This window comes from Theropithecus gelada, chromosome 3 (assembly GCF_003255815.1).
Source record: "Theropithecus gelada isolate Dixy chromosome 3, Tgel_1.0, whole genome shotgun sequence".
NCBI classification, from domain to species: domain Eukaryota; kingdom Metazoa; phylum Chordata; class Mammalia; order Primates; family Cercopithecidae; genus Theropithecus; species Theropithecus gelada.
This window is the reverse complement of record NC_037670.1, coordinates 123,345,483-123,363,047: the sequence shown is the minus strand read 5'-3', so window position 1 is coordinate 123,363,047 and position 17,565 is coordinate 123,345,483. Positions and strand designations below refer to the sequence as shown.

Genomic DNA, 17,565 nt, shown 5'->3' with positions numbered 1-17,565 from the left:
AGATGCTACGAACAAAAAGAATGCCATGTTAGGAAAGTAACAGCAATTGTCCTTACCAAACTTCTTTCCTATACTCAGGTATTCATAAATATCTGTTGCCCTCTGAAATTTCTAAATGTTCTCTTAATCTTCACATCCATTAGGCCAGTTTTCAGAATACACTTATATATTAATATACGTATCCATTATTTGGACATATTTTATCCAAAAAGCACTCTGATGTGCCCAGTAGGGGATATAATAATATAAAATTACTGTTACCTTCTAGACACAAGTATTCAAGTAAGAAAGACATATTCAAAGCAAAATAACAATATTATGACAAAAAGTAATAACTTGAGACAAATGTAAGATAAATCATCAATTTTGGTTTAGGATCAGTTTCCCTACATAGTCAAGAGCCAACATTTTTAAACTGAGTTTGTAATAGTGGAGAACTTACAGCTGCCAAGGTCAGTGAAGATGTTTAGAGATGAGAAAACAAAATTTAGAGTATTTAGAGAACTGTAATTCCTAGGGCATTGCTGGATCATGGAGCCCAAAGTGAAGGAAAGAGGTAGGAGGTGAGGCTGAAGACAGATTGCAGAAAATAATGCAAAACCAGGCAGAGAAAGAGTGACTACCATGGTGGAGGGGATCTTAACCTAACATGTGGGGGATGAGTGGTATATAGATATATAAAGGGTCTTAGTGGTACTCTAGAATCTAGGTTTATTTCTAGTACTGGTCTGTGAAATTTGTATACTGAGAAAAACTCATATTTTATGTTTCAACCTTGGTAATCCAAGCCCTTTGTTTGAAGCCCAAAAAATTACATAGTTGAAGACTTGTACTTGTGTATTAGCTGACCCTCATCTTCCTTATATTTGCCCTCCCCCACATATAAAAGCCCACCATTCCAGTCCTACTAACCCACACAGAGCTTTGAAAACTCACTTATTCATTTCCATCTGTGTCTTGTAGTGTATGCTGTACCCTGCATCTGAAAACCCCTTCCTTTCTTACCCAATTTATTCACATCCAATCACTCTTTAGGGCAAGTTCAATCTTACATTTTTTAATCCCTTTTCAAATCAGGCTGTTTTACTACAATCTCTCTCTCCTCTAAACTTCGATATTTATTTTTTTTAATTTTATTCACGTTTTGAATAACGATGTGAGATGACATGTAATTAATTTTTCACGTCTGTATGTCTTATGCATTCAATTTTCTTAGAAACGTTCCTGTTTTCAAACATCTAAGAGAAACAGAAATACTCTAATGTAAGCACAACCAGAAGACGTATGTAATCAACAAAACTGCCAGCAATGAACTTCTCGTATCCTTGCCACTACTGACTATGTGGATCATCAATTTTCTGTGATCCTTTGCATGCACCCGACCTGTCCAAAGCATGATGATGGAAGCACATGACTCTGTTATACTTATAAAGAGATGTTCAAGTTGAACACTTTCACTAAGTTCTGCCTTAACAGGATATACAACATATACAAACAATCCCCCACAAAAGCTTTATACACGTTGCAGCAGAATAATGTAATATGCTTGCTTGGCCACAGAATTTTCATTCTTTGGCTGCCCTTTGCAACATACCAAAAGTGTCTTGTTTCTTCCACAAACTTGAATTACTTATGGAAAAATATTATGACACAATTGGCAGACTTCTTCCTACTGACTTGGGCTTGCTGATGGGGTCGTTTGCTAACTGAGCTATCAACCGTGCTTTAAAAGAAGTACCTATAGGGAACATTAGAACGAGGGTATGAGATTTCCGCCAGTCTCATTTCTTTAAGAACACAGCCATATATTTATGGGGTTGACTGGGCAACCATACTACTGTATGGGGAAATAAAAGTAGGACAATCACAGTTGATCCTTCATTGGGAGGACTTCAGAAGCAACATTCTTAATCTTAGAGAAGAGAGAATACTTTGGATTACTTGGCTGCAGATGGTTTGGCTACATGAGACGATATTAAACCCTGGAAGTGCAGGAAGAGACAGACACTGCCACTCTGAGTCAGAGAGCTGACTTCATGATGTTTTGCTGGTTGAAGGGTGGAGGGATAGGATCTTCAGGGAGGTACGCTTTTCCAGGAGGAGTTCCAGAGGTCACTCCTCCACCCTGCCTCTTTTATTCTCTAAGGATCACTCATCTGACAATTTTTTGATTTAAAGGAGCTGCTCTGGTCTCAACACCAGATGTAAGAAACCACATTATAGAAATATTTCTCAAACCCTGACTACTCCCTTTTTTCACGGAGTCTGCTGCAGATGTGTGGTGCTAACCCTGGCTTACTCTACACTGCTTTGGAACAGGAAACAAATGGTCATTCTTCAGAGCTAAAAAACAGTGAAAAGTGGGACTGTTAGCAGAATTTTCTAATTTAGCATTGGTTTATTCTGTTTTACTAAAAAGGGTTTAGTATTCTTACATTTTATGTAGAACAATTGCTGCCTGACATGAGTGGTTTTCTCACAGTGATTCTCTGAGTTCTACACACCTGTTAAGGTGCCTTTCAAGTTGTCACCTGGGTGAAGAGCCTGATGAGAGGTAATGTCAGAGGTCACTTTTCTTGAGGAAAAAAAAATCCCTAATTTGTAGCATTTGTCAGTTTCCATGGTGTAAATAGTTTCACGATGGCTGATTTCAAGTTACCACTCTAATGTTCTTAATTGAGAAGAGGTGCACATTATCTGCTCATGTAAGCTAGGTGCATGCTGGCTCCAGCACAGACTGCATGAGGCTCTGAGGCCTCAAACCCTGATTCGAGCAGCATGGCTCTCTTTTATCTTGGTAATATCTTTATTTGAAGGGTTTCTCTTAAGTTTTTTTTGGGGGGAACAGAATTTTGTTGAGTTTGCAAATCAAATGCTCCTGTAGTAACCCCATTTATATGTTGTTCAAAAGAATCACTGATGAAAGCACATGTAAACACAACCACCTCTTAGTTTTCCATATTAAGATGAGTCTATGACTAGGTCAATTTCAAATAGCAGGTCACTCTCAAAAGTGTATTCTTCTCTGAAAATGCACAAAATATGTTGAGTAAAATAGTAACAGCCTTTGATATATAATGGAATTTCAAAGTTGTTCAGCCTCCCCTTCCTTCTCTCTTAAATAATTTCTGCTTCTTATCCAGCACTCCCCAATCTTAAAATGGCTGTATCCGCTGATGCTTTTCCCTGTTTTATACAAAATTAATGTTTTGTCCATCTTCTTTCAAGCTGTGAACATCAAAGAGAGATCATCTTAAAGGATAATATAAATTCTGTGACAGGACTTTGTTGTCACTTATAATCATGACCTAGAAGTTTAATCTTTTTATGAATAAGTAGCAATTCCCATAATTTTTCCAAAGTTAATTAAAGATCAATTGTTCCACACAAAATACACATAAATGATTAAACTTTGAGCTTCCTAGCTAGGAATGAAACTTAAGCTTTAAAAATTTTGGTATAAAATGTGCTCTTTAAAGGCTTAGCAAACTATATTTTCAATTTTCAAAAAATGAACAATAGTATAATTTAAGATAAGAAAATAAAGGAGTAAACAATATTGCAAATAAACTCTAATAACAAAGATAAAATGAATCAACAATTAGTAAAAATCATATGGGATAATTATTTGGAAGAATATTAGCAAAGATAATTTCAAATTCAAGAAAAAAGGAACACCTTGTTAACCTGTTAGTATCTATCTTTTGATTTTTAAAATAAATTCATTGTTCATATTTATCCATTCTATAATTATAACCCTATTTTATGAAATACAGAGATATAAGATTACATTTCTATTAATGTTCAATTGTATAACATCTCTCGGTGTACTGTCTGACATTTTAGAAACAAAAACTAATCAACATTCTAGAAGGCAGCATTATTATAGGCCAAATGAAAAAGAAAGAGTAGGACTTATCAATGGACCCTTAGAAAAATTCTGGTTCTAATATTCAAGTGCACTCTCTGTATCTTCAGCTGGAAAACTGAGTTTTCAATGTATCCCTAATACTACTAATATTGCATGATATGGATATATCTACCTGCTTTAATAACAGTACTTCTATTTCAGACCATTCTTAATTAGAAAGCTGCCTATAGTTAAATCGTTCTAATTTGTGTTACTTTATAAATTTTTTTGAATAATTACATCTCATTTGTTGTAATTATTTGCTAACACATAAATTTTCTTCCTTTGAGATGTATGTAACATAATTTCTATCTAAATAGATTCCTAGAAATGGCACTATCTCTATATGAAGTATCTCTAAATTATTTCTCACATGGTTATTCCTTAATTAAAACAGATATTCAGGCTGCGGTGGCTCATGCCTGTAATCCCAGCACTTTGGGAGGCCAAGGCGGGCGGATCATGAGGTCAGGAGTTCAAGATCAGCCTGACCAACATGGTGAAACCCCATCTCTACTAAAAATACAAAAATTAGCCGGGCGTGGTGGTGCCTGCTTGTAATTCTAGCTACTTAGGAGGCTGAAGCAGGAGAATTGCTTGAATCCTGGAGGCGGAGGGTGAGGTGAGCTGAGATTGTGCCACTACATTCCACCCTGGGCAACACAGCGAGACTCCGTCTCAAAAAAAACCCCCAAAACCCCACAGATATTCATTACTTGTTAAATGAATTTATTATTATTATTATTATTTTGAGACAGAGTCTTGCTCTGTTTGTTGCCCAGGCTGGAGGGCAGTGGCATGATCTTGGCTCACTGCAAGCTCCACCTCCCGGGTTCACGCCATTCTCCTGCCTCAGCCTCCCGAGTAGCTGGGACTACAGGCACCCACCACCACGCCTGGCTAATTTTTTTGTATTTTTAGTAGAGACGGGGTTTCACCATGTTAGCCAGGATGGTCTTGATCTCCTGACCTCGTGATCCGCCCACCTCCGCCTTCCAAAGTGCTGGGATTACAGGCTTGAGCCACCGCACCCAGCTGTTAAATGAATTTTTATAAAGCATCATAACAAAGAATTTTTCCTGGATACTTACAGTTCCAGGGCGAGGATATGGAATTCTGCCCTGATAGGAAATCAGCTGGTGATTGGGCCCTTCTTTGTGGGCAAAAGGCCCATTAAACACAGTCTGTATATCAGATAAATGATACACACACACTGCTGATCCTTTGAAAACTGAGCTAAAAAAGAAAACAGAAAAAGGCATTTTCGAATTTTTAAGATTAAAGTACAATTAAAAAATATATGGTAAAATTTATGATAAAAAGTTAATATAATTCACCATAGAAAAGTTAAATGTTATCGAACACATGTGAAAAGTTGAAAAACTTTGAAAAAAGGTATTGATACATAAAGCATTACAATATTCAATTCATCCACGGAGATAGACAATAAGTTATAGTAAAATCCTTTTCAATGTTTCCAAAATATAGGACAACTCAAAAAAGTTTCTAACTAGTTTATCTTAGCAGCAAGAAAGTATACTGATGATTTTATTTAAAAATATGAATTTGAATTCCAAATCACTATCATATAACCTATCAGCATTTAACTCAAAGAAATGAATCTCATTAATAATTTAACACCATATCTTTCTGTATTATGATTATTTTAATGAGAGTGTTCTCACATGGTATCTTGAATACTAGTTGGAGAAGTCTATGTCGTCACGGTTTATGTACTTCCCCTGTCGGTCACAGAACAAAAAATAGGAGCCCCAAAATATTCACTAAACCATCTTTAGTCAATGACACCTCATAAAATTTGATCGACTCTTTAGTAAGAAATGTTTCCATTGTCCTATGGCAGGTTGGCTGAAACCAATATTTCTCTGACTCACATATTTATTTCAAATTAGATGTCTAATGAAAAAAGTGCATTCCCATAAAAACAAATAAGATACATTGTTAATTGTTAACAACAGGCAGAATGATGATTTTGAATTTTTTGATATTAAAGTTACTGGTATTGGAAAAAAAACTAGAAAAACAGTTTTATTGAAAACAACATTTTCTTAAGAATTTGATTTTTTTTCTTTGTTCAATTCTTTTTTTTTTTTTTTTTTTTGAGACAAAGCCCAGGCTTGAGTGCAGTGGCGCGATCTCGGCTCACTGCAACCTCCGCCTCCCGGGTTCACACCATTCTCCTGCCTCAGCCTCTCGCATAGCTGGGACCCTGTAGTCCGCCACCACGCCCGGCTAATTTTTTGTATTTTTAGTAGAAACAGGGTTTCACCGTGTTCGCCAGGATGGTCTCAATCTCCTGACCTTATGATCCGCCCGCCTCGGCCTCCCAAAGTGCTGGGATTACAGGCGTGAGCCACCGCGCCCGGTCTCTTTGTTCAATTCTTTCGTGAGTTAAATCAAGACTACTTAGAACAGGAGTTAAACATACCCTTAAAGACATCTTTTTAGACATCTTGTGGGGCAACCGCAAATATTTAAAAACAATTTCCTTGTACATTTCTTTTACTTTTAATAGCTCATTGCAGTTTACAATTATACTGTGTTTTTCCCATTAAAGAAAAAAACAGCGAAAATCTTTAGAGTTTTGTTTTGTAGTTGATTGTCTAATCAAAGAGACCCATTATCTTCCACACTGGCTGAGTTACAGCTCAACTCTAAGGAATATGCCTAGTATAAAATTAATAAAGAAAAATATGAGCAGGGAAATATGAAAATATTATTTTTTATCTTGAAATATATACTTTAATTAGTTTGGGCATCCCAGAGAAGTGAGAAAACATTAAACTAATTTTCAAATACATAAAATAATCTCATATGGAATAAGAAAATTGTCCGGGCACGGTGGCTCACGCCTGTAATCTCAGCACTTTGGGAGGTACAAGTTGGGCAGATCACAAGGTCAGGAGTTTGAGACCAGCCTGACCAACATGGTGAAACCCTGTTTCTACTAAAAAAAAACAAAAAAAACAAAAAAAAACAAAAATTAGCTGGGTGTGGTGGCACATGCCTGTAATCCCAGCTACTCAGGAGGATGAGGCAGAAGAATTGTTTGAACCTGGGAAGTGGAGGTCGCAGTGAGCTGAGATCACACCCTTGCACTCCAGCGTGGGCAGCAGAGCAAGACTCCATCTTAAAAAAAAGAAAAAAAAAAAAAGGCCAGGGGCGGTGGCTCACGTCTGTATCCCAACACTTTGGGAGGCCGGGGCGGGTAGATCACGAGGTCAGGAGATCACGGCCATCCTGGCTAACACGGTGAAACCCTAACTCTACTAAAAATATAAAAAATTAGCCGGGCGTGGTGGTGGGCGCCTGTAGTCCCAGCTACTCTCGGGAGGCTGAGGCAGGAGAATGGCGTGAGCCCAGGAGGCGGAGCTTGCAGTGAGCCGAGATCGCGCCACTGCACCGCAGCCTGGGCATCAGAGTGAGACTCTGTCTCAAACAAAAAAAAAAAAAAAAGAAAAAAGAAAAAGAAAATTGGTTCAATGTTTTGTCAGGTTCTAAATAGTCATCACTTTACTTCAGAAGTAGAAAGTATTTTTATAGAAATGCCCAATTGTTTCCAGCTTTCCTAAGGTATAACTGGTATACAAAAACAATAGAGTACATAATTAATGTATACAATGTGGTAAGTTTGGACATATGTATACACTTGTGTTACTATCACTACAATCCAGTTGATAAACATTTATTACCTGTGATAACAGCAACCAAAAAAATGCCAAAAGTTTTATTTGCTCATGAGTCCTCAAATTATTTTATTGAAAAAATCATTTATTTTTTCCTACATGATAATTCATATTTTCATTTGTTTGACAAAAATATCATGCAATCGCTACAAATACTCTCTACAAAAGCATTTGGAAAGCATTAGTTTAGCTCCAATATATTTTGATAATCAGGCAAAAGTAAATAAAATGGAAGGGTTACATCCCAAATGACATGTAAAATTAAAAGTTGAAGAGAAGAATGCTTTTATAATAATTACTGTTACTCCATGAAGTTTATTGTTTAACTCGTAAAATGTAACTGTTGAATAATTACCTTGATGTTGTAAAAATGCCATACACTAGTGTTGTCCTCGGGTTATCAGTTTCCAGCAGAAACACATCCTCTATAAAAAGGAAAATATTCTTTAAGTTTCTAAAGAGTAACTTTTGTTTTGAAAAATTTACCCTCAGAAAATAATTTCAACTATGAAAAGTATTCTGTAAAAAGATATTCCTGTACCATCATGGTAATCTGGAAACAAGTAATGACAGAAACACTAAATTAAGTTAAATTAATACAGATACTAATAGAATTTATAAAAATTTTGTATCCTTGTGAAAACCATGCTAGTAAAATAATATTATGGGGAAATATTATGGGGAAATATTATGGGGAAAAAGTACAATGGCATATTATATGGACTAGAACCATATTAACCTCAAAAACATCCATCAGAATATAAGAAAAAGATAAACAGTGGGTGTTCCAGGAGGCAAAGCTATAGGAATTTTCTGGTGCTTCTTTCTAAATATCCTTTAATGTTAATATATTACTGTTTTAATTTTAAAAAATTACAAATCTCAATTTCTTTTTGATCTAATCTTAGGAGTTGGAAGATGGAATAAAACTTTTTCACAGTAACTTATCATACCATCAAATAGAACTTTCTGTGGCAATGGTCAAAATTGCTAGTGATACTTTTATTTAATGATAGCTCCTCTAACAAAAAGATGTTTAAAGTATACTAAGGCAAAGACAAAAGACAAAAGTATGCATAGTGAAGTGATAAATAACAGAATATGAAAGTAGATTTCCGATAGAAAACTCCAATTAATAATCAATTGCCATGATTATACGAAAGGCCTAGATGTAGTGACAATCTTGCTAACATAATTATTGCTGAGAAACACAAAGAAATATGTATTTATTTTAAATTGACAATGAATTTAAATGACCTCATAGGCAATAAATTTATAACCACTCAAACAAGAAATTAACAACCACTAGTCCTTCCATATGTGAATAAGGGCTCACAATGTCTAGCTCTCCCTAAAAAAAAAGAAAGACTGAAACATAAAAATATTCCCAAACATTTGGAGGGATAGAATGAGCAAGTAGGCCTTTTCACAAAATAATACTTAGAACTTTTCTCTAGAAAAGCTTATCCAGAAACTTTTGTTCCATAATCAACATAATGGTTTTTGAGCAGAAGAACGATATAGTTCATGTTTATAAAACTATTAGAATCAGTAAATTTTTTCCATATGATAACACAGATTTATAGCTTATATTATCACCTGCCTCAAAATCTGAGAATGACCATTATTTTACATTTTAATGAATTACAGTGAAAGAAAAGTCATTTATAAATGGCATTTAGTAAATATGATATGCCCTGGGATATTCAGATTAAAAAAATAAAAAACTGTTCCTTGGCAGAGGTAATCAGACTGTCAGTCCTTATTTGACCTGGAAAGTATAAGCCTCATGTCACACTGAGAATACTTAATCTCAGAGTCACCAAGCAGAACTAAGAAGGGAACACGAGTCTCCAAATTTCTACTCTGACACTTTTTTCCATCCAAACTCTATTCTGTCCATTAGCTACAATAGTAAAAATATATAGCTGTATTTTCACACAAAATCAGAATATTAGATATTCTAATATACATGAAATAAATATAAAAACACAAACATATCATTACCTATATACAAATTATACAAGTTACACTCCCAAACACACACATTCATTCGTATATTATGGTGAATTCAATGAGCTAAATGTTTCAGCAGTGACTCATGGGCATAATAGATTAAAAAACACTTAAGAAAATTTATGAAAATTTATGAAATGTAATTATTTAATTATTTTAAATTAGCATATTATTTATGCTGAAAATACGGAAAATACATCCTCTTCTGAGACCTTATTTAAATATATAAAGCCTTCTTTCAGAAACATTTTTCAATCTCATATGTATGTACCTAATTCATCAAAGTGCGTTTCTGGGCCGTCTTCATCTGTTACCGAGCACACCAGCCTCGCCTTTAAGAAAGTGGTCCACTTGTTGACAAGGCTACGCAGTCCACCAGTGTCATTCTAAAACCATTTTGTAAACATAATTCAGATTGCTTAAGTAAATACTGAAGCACATTAAAAATTCAACTTGAACTCTAGTTGCTTGGAGGATGAAAATCTGAAGAATGGATATGTTAACCACTTCTGCACATCGATAGTCAAAGAGGAATATTTATCACTTATAGCATTTTATACAATAGTTATACTATTATTCTCTTACAGCATGATATCAGCTGAAAATACATGTATTTGATAAATGTATGACATAATTATTTCTAATTTTAACAATGTATAATGGAAGTATTTATAAAATGTCATGGAAAACAGATCATTTAATCTACCTTTCCTTGATAAAACTAATTGTCTTCAATTTGAACATAAATTATTATATACGGTGAGTCCTGCAGATTGTGGTCAGGAAAGTGCTTATATCTTTACACCAAATGGTCCCCAACAGTTTTATATTCACTCCTTCATTTATCCAAATTATCACATAATTTTCAGTATTTCTAATCCGATGCCTTATTATACATTGTAAGGGGAGATGGCATTTGGATCATTCACAAATAGTCTCTATTGAAGACATTTTTTTTCTGTGTCCAAAAGCCTTTTAGCCCTTCTGCTGACTTTGCTGTCTTGTTGCAAATGACTGAGAAACAGCTGAGCTCCATGATCAGTGGAATATTATAATATATAAACTATTTTAAACACTAAGCACTTTAAGAAACATTTTTTCACAAATGACGCTAATCATAAATACGTCAGGACAAGTCTGTAAAACTCTATGATAAATAGGACGTCACAAATTTCCTTGTGTTGCTATGTATACTTATTGTTTCTACACAAGAACATTTTGGTTACTGTTTTTAATTAGAACTTTATTTTATTAAAGCTGTTCTTTTCCCTATTTATAAATGGTTCCTTAATAATCATCTTTTACTGAGATAGTTACTGTATTTTATTCACAAAAATCAGTTTCTTTTGGTAATATATAATTTAGCTATTTTTTTGAATAGCAATGCATTAAATGGATACATAGAAATTTGCCACAAGTGTTTATTTGTTCAAGAACACAAACAAAATACTTTCTTGAATTAAGATATTTACTAAAATAGGGTATGCTTATCTCATATAACTTAATGAAGGTTAGAATTTGAGTTGGGGTTATAAACACTATATTCAATATAAAATGATGAATATTAAATACAATAATGATGAATGTTACCTTAAATGTTCCCCTCAATATTTCATTTATTTGTAATAGTTGATAATAAAAGCACGGAGATAAAGTACAATTTGAATTTCTTGGTCTTTCTTCAAATTAGATTTGGTACTGTTAAAATATACAAGCATTAATACTTACAGGACATATTCGAGCAATCATGGAATGAATCTGTTTTGTGCTCCTGTTATTGTCAGTCAGTTTTTCTTTGAAGAAGAAGTATACCTTAGCATCATTTGGATCAGTACCATCTGGGATGACATGTGCATCTACAAACATAGGTTCTAGAAAAAAATACAAAAGACTAGGTATATATTCATGATGAAAATCCATCTTCTGTCATCTAAGTAGACCACAGGCACATGCCTTCCCCATCTTTGGTAGAAAAAACAATTCAATATTTACAGATACCATTTCTAAAAGCAGTAATTGCATTCACTCACCATACCACATTTGGAATGCCAGGTACCACAAAGTATAGCTATAGTATGATAAATCACTTTATTTTTTGTTTGCAATACATTCTGGAAGTGCAGGAAATACAAAAATTCTTTGTGCGCTGGTGAGTTTCAAAAAATTGAAAAACTTTTCTACCAGTTATTTCCTAAGGAATCTGATGGCTGTTTTATTGAAAAATATATTTATTTTTCAAAGTGTGTTTTTCAATCTAGCGCATATAAACTCAAATTCGTTGAAGCAGAATAAGGAGTTGGAAGTCCAAACTCTGAAAAACATGATCTTTCTTAAAACGCAACATATGAAATGAAGGGGAAACTTTTCAAGGAAAAACAGCATCGTTAGTCATTTGGAGACATACAGGGTTTCCTTATTTCAAGAACAGAGCAACTTTTAGAATATTCTATTTCCAGATGTACTAGAGGAATAATCTGAAGAAGTAAATGAACAATCAATGCTTTCTTGTGCTGGCCTATCAGCGAAATAGGATGCTTCACTGTGGTGATTCATGCTTAACTCTGCAATGTTAAATGAACTGCCACATTAAGGGTCAGCTAAAAATTTTCTCCAGGGTGAAATGACAAGAATCTTAGGTTTTTTTTTTTTTTTTTTTTTTTAATTGCTCTAAACAACAGCAATTGATTGGAATAATACGGTAAAACCAAATGAGCACCTTTTTTGATGTGAATTCCATATGATGCCAAGAGCTGGAGGCAACTGAATACGGATAATCATAAAGTTATCATTCCTATGATTTCTACTGAATATTAGTCCATTTATGAGAAAATACATACCAGTTTCATAATTTTAGAATCTAAGTTTAAAACAAAAAAGGAGGCCCCGGCTATACCCTATTCATTTCATCTAAATGTCATACATTTGGTATAATTTTTAGATTTGGTATTGTTAAAATATACAAGCAGATTAAATGAAGTAAAAAGCATATTTAATTGCAATATGTTACAATTAAACAACTGGAGAAGATGCTTGGGTACTGAAATATAAATTATCACTGTCACTTTTATTTATTCATATTCTTATAACTGTAGGATGATTAATAGAAATAAAGAATCAAAATATGGACTATGAGCTATTCAATTATTTATTTTCCCCAAATATTTTAAATCATAGAGTACAGAATTACTATTATTCATGTCATAGCCTGATATTTTAGTTTTTAACCATTATCCCTAGTTGTTAGGATGGAATTAAATAAGTTAGTTTAACATGATTAAAAAAAAAATGCATCAAATGCTTTCTTACCACTTAGCCATTTGGAATTATGTTGATCAGTTCTGACCGCATTCCTCTTGGTTAAACTTCGAAAAATAGCAGCATCTGTCCCCATGAAATCTATATACATTCCAGAGAAAAGCTCCTCATCTATGAAAAAGAAAATATTAATGAAATGTAAATTTTTAAAGCTAGTTTGAAGTTCTATATGAGTTTATTAGGAGATCACCACAGGTATTACAGTGTTATGATAATTGGTTATAACCAAATGTTAATTGGTTTGCACTGTTCAGTGAATCAATAAATTTTATAAATTTTAATCTTTTCTCATTATTGCCTGAATGATAATTACTATGTTTTTAAAAAATCAAACCTCAAAGCAACTTTATTCTATGTAAAAGTGAAAGTTCCTCTACCTGTACTTAATTATACTATATATTAATTTTTATATAGAGTCTATCAGAAATGGCAGGTGTATATAGATAACAAAATAGCTTAATTGTTTACCTATAACACATTTAAAAGAAAAACACTGTAAGAGTCAGAAAACATGGTTTCTAACTTTGGTAATTCCTAACAGGCTGGGAATTAGTGCTAAGCTATTGAACATCTGGAGTTTCAACCTTCTAATCTATAATGTATGGGAATTAGATTATGATCTTAAAAGTTCTTAACACATATTAAAATTTCTATGACTTTCCTAAATGGATTGAACATAATAGTTTTAAAAACTATTATTATGACATGACGAGGAAGCCACATTATAACTGTCAAAATATTATCAGTGATTGAAAAATGTAATCACTAAAAGTATATATTTTGATCTTTAGTGCTAGAAGGTTCCTGGTAAGGTAAACAAAGTGCTACTTTTTCAACTGCAACTCAGCCATAAAAATAGAATACAATGATAAGAAAGAAAAGGTATTTAAAATTAAATAAATTTTTACTATTAACAGAATCAGATGTATTAATCTATACATACATATATACATAACATTCAACATTTAGCTTATTGTTTGAAGATCCATATTACTTTTCATCTAGTAAGAAGCAGTAAGCATTGAATTGGTAACAAATGTGACTCCTGAGTATAAAACAGTAGCTAAATATCTATTTTAAAAAGCATGAAATTTATCAGCCTGGCCCACTGAACTGCCATGCAGCTGTGTTCCTTGACTGTTGTTCTAGGATTACTCCCTGGGCTACCTTTAGACTGTGGTCATTTTGGCAGGACTGGAACGTTTCAAAGTACTCTAAGCTCACTGTTTAGTAATAAGCAGTACCAGTCGGCCCAGCATCGAATGGAGAATGGAATGTGTCTAATATGTGCTCACCAGGTTATGAACTGGACCCCTACCAGTTAGCAAGCTGGTGTGGCGGGTATTTGGTTGCTCAGCTCTCCTTCCTAGTAGGGGTTCTAGGCCCATGGAAACAGATTACAGGGAGATAACAAAAATGTGCATGAAAGCTTTTTTTTCTTTACCATTTTAGCTTCTTTAAAATTCTGAGAACATTTGTGAGGCTTATATACACACAGATCTAGCTATTAAACTGTGGCAACTTTGTAAATAATTATTTCACATTTTTGTTACAATAAAACTGTGGGGCCGGGCGCGGTGGCTCAAGCCTGTAATCCCAGCACTTTGGGAGGCCGAGACGGGTGGATCACGAGGTCAGGAGATCGAGACCATCCTGGCTAACACGGTGAAACCCCGTCTCTACTAAAAAAAAAATGCAAAAAACTAGCCAGGCGAGGTGGTGGGCGCCTGTAGTCCCAGCTACTCGGGAGGCTGAGGCCGGAGAACGGCATGAACCCAGGAGGCGGAGCTTGCAGTGAGCCGAGATCGTGCCACTGTACTCCAGCCCGGGCGACAAGAGTGAGACTCCATCTCAAAAAAACAAAACAAAACAAAACAAAAAAAAACTGTGGATTATACATTCCTGCTATTCAACAGATTGACACAGCTATCAATTGTCGTATCTGTTTTCAAGCAGAAAGAGAAAAAAGATACTAAGAAGTTTATGAATGGCAGAGAGGACTAATTCTAATCCTACTTCATACCATCTTATTAGTTATGTCTCAAACATTACATAAGCCTGCACATCTAATTGGCTTCATTTCCTATATTAAATTCTCAGTAATTTTAATAGCAAGTTAGGAACTTTCTGCTTCATTTTATATCAATAAGAAATTTTTGATTAATGTCACTTTGGTAACCATTTTGAAAAGAAGATTTTTTGCAGGACTTCATGCAGAGATAAACTTGTGCCTTTTAACTTTATTTCAAAAACATTTTGCTTTCCAATTGCATTTCTACCAACTAGAAAAACTTCATAAAGTTTATGTAGACTCTTTAAAAGACAACATTCGACTTCGTTGTTGCCCTACAGCAGTGACTGAAAATAGCAAAAGCACAGTGAACTTGCACAACTACATTATGAAATTTGGAATTCTAATTCTTCAGGTCTCTGGTCATTTAATAGATATAAATATCTTAACCAATCTGTGCTTTTTTTTAGCGCACTGTGCTTGAATGGAAATGATAAAGCACTATCACAAGGTTAAGGGAGATGACCACACAAATCACAGGAGGTAATTTTAGAGGGATAACCAACTGGATGAATAAAATTATAACTACAATCTCATAAAGCTTTTTGTTCTTTTTACTGTCAGTTTTTAAGTTAAGCAAATTGTTTAGTGACTTTCATTTGATTAAAAAATGTAAAGTTACTCAAATATTAATAGTATAGGAACACAAGCATAGGAATTCAACTCTCAGGTCCTTGAGAAACAAAGAAGGCCAATGTCTAACTCCTATTCTGGAAACAAATCCAGTTCTCTAAGGGCAAGACTATTAAATGACTTAAGACAATTTAGCAAGAAAATTTATAATGCCTTGTTCTAATCCTTATTATTCTAAACAATATTCAATGAGATAAAACTCCAGTAGCAGCTATGTGAACAGACCCTTGAGGTTTATTTTGTAGCATTTAAATGGAAACAAATGAAAACTATATATATTTAATTACTATCAAACACACCACATGGTTTCTGAAGGTGAATAAAATTTCCTTTATAATGGAGAAAAGAATTTCCAAACCACTGCTTCTATTAAATAATATTTGGAAACATGCCTTGCATAGGACATAATTGGATAACTTTGTAGTTTCAAAGCTAACTTTATGTCCTAAATGATATACTTTTGGCTCCTCCCTGTCTGATTTGAATGCCAATATTCAAGCAATTCACTGAATAACTTCCAAGGTTTACCTGTCTTAATGTAATTTCCAGATATGAGAAAGAAAGATGAGTTATCTATGTAGATGAATCAAAGCAAGCATTTTGAACACAATAATTATTTTTCACCTATTCTATGGTTGAAGGATGAAATTTTAATGCTGGCAATACATTAAAAAAAAGCAAAGAGGAAAAGATATCTACTGTATGTATGACATACTAAAATCCAGCATTTGTTACTTGGTCAACACATGGTAACTCAGATATATATATATATATTCTCAGATATGTAAGTATATACATATATATTTGTACTCAGATATATATATATAAATATACATATATATTTAATACTCAGACATATAAATATATATATTTATACTCAGATATACAAATATATATATTTATACTCATATATATATTTATACTCAGACATATATATATGTATATATATATTTTTTGAGACGGAGTTTCGCTCTTGTTGCCCAGACTGGAATGTAATGTCACAATCTCAGCTCACCGCAACCTCTGCCTCTCAAGTTCAAGTGATTCTCCTTCCTCAGCCTCCCAAGTAGCTGGGATTACAGGTGCATGCCACCATGCCTGGCTAATTTTTTTTGTATTTTTAGTAGAGACAGAGTTTCTCCATGTTGGTCAGGCTGGTCTCAAACTTCCAACCTTAGGTGATCCACCCACCCTGGCCTCCCAAAATTCTGGGATTACAGGCATGAAAAACTGCTCCAGGCCAACTCAGGCATATTTTTAAAGTGTCTTAATCAAAAGAGAATGTCTTTTAAGTGAGTCATGGAAAGCCATTCAATGACTGAGGTTTAAAAATTGACTTGTCAATGTGTGGATCATTAAGCAATTAGGCACGTGGCTTAACTGATATTTTGTGTAAAGTGAAAAAATGAAAAAAATAGCTTTATTACCATCTCCTTTTTGCCATAGCAATTTTTAGACAATCCCCAGAGAATGTACTTGGCTAACACGTGCACTTTGTTCATTTTTCCTTTGAAAAAACACCCCTTTAACTATTTCTAAAAGATTAATAAAACACAGGAGTGCAGATACCTCTTTGACATACTGGTTTCAATTCCTTTGGATACATACCCAGAAGAGGAAATGCTGGATCATATGGTGATTCTATTTTTTGTTTTTTGGGGAATGTTCATACCATTTCCCAAAATGACTGTACTAATTTACAATCCCACCAACAATTTACACAATTTCTTCTTCTCCATATACTTCCCAACACTTGTTATTTGTCTTTTTTGATAACAGCCATTCAAACGGGTGTGAGGTGATATTTCATTGTCTATACTTCCATGTTAATTTCAGCATTATTCACAAAAGCTAAGACATGGAAGCAACCTAAGTGTTCATCAACATATGAATGGATTTTTTAAAATGTGGTA

At 34.0% G+C, this 17,565-nt stretch overlaps 1 protein-coding gene across 3 annotated transcripts in view; it reads right to left on the bottom strand.

Moving 5' to 3' along the window:
• The window catches only part of SEMA3C (semaphorin 3C), a 182,050-nt gene that overhangs the window by 50,323 nt on the left and 114,162 nt on the right, over positions 1-17,565 (bottom strand). For all 3 annotated transcript variants that reach the window (XM_025379295.1, XM_025379296.1, XM_025379294.1), the window contains 5 exons: positions 12,940-13,059; positions 11,362-11,504; positions 9,905-10,019; positions 7,973-8,042; positions 5,002-5,146 (listed from right to left, as the gene is read on the bottom strand). In XM_025379295.1, the coding sequence (XP_025235080.1) occupies positions 5,002-5,146; positions 7,973-8,042; positions 9,905-10,019; positions 11,362-11,504; positions 12,940-13,059 (593 nt within the window). The remainder of the gene's footprint in view (positions 1-5,001; positions 5,147-7,972; positions 8,043-9,904; positions 10,020-11,361; positions 11,505-12,939; positions 13,060-17,565) is intronic.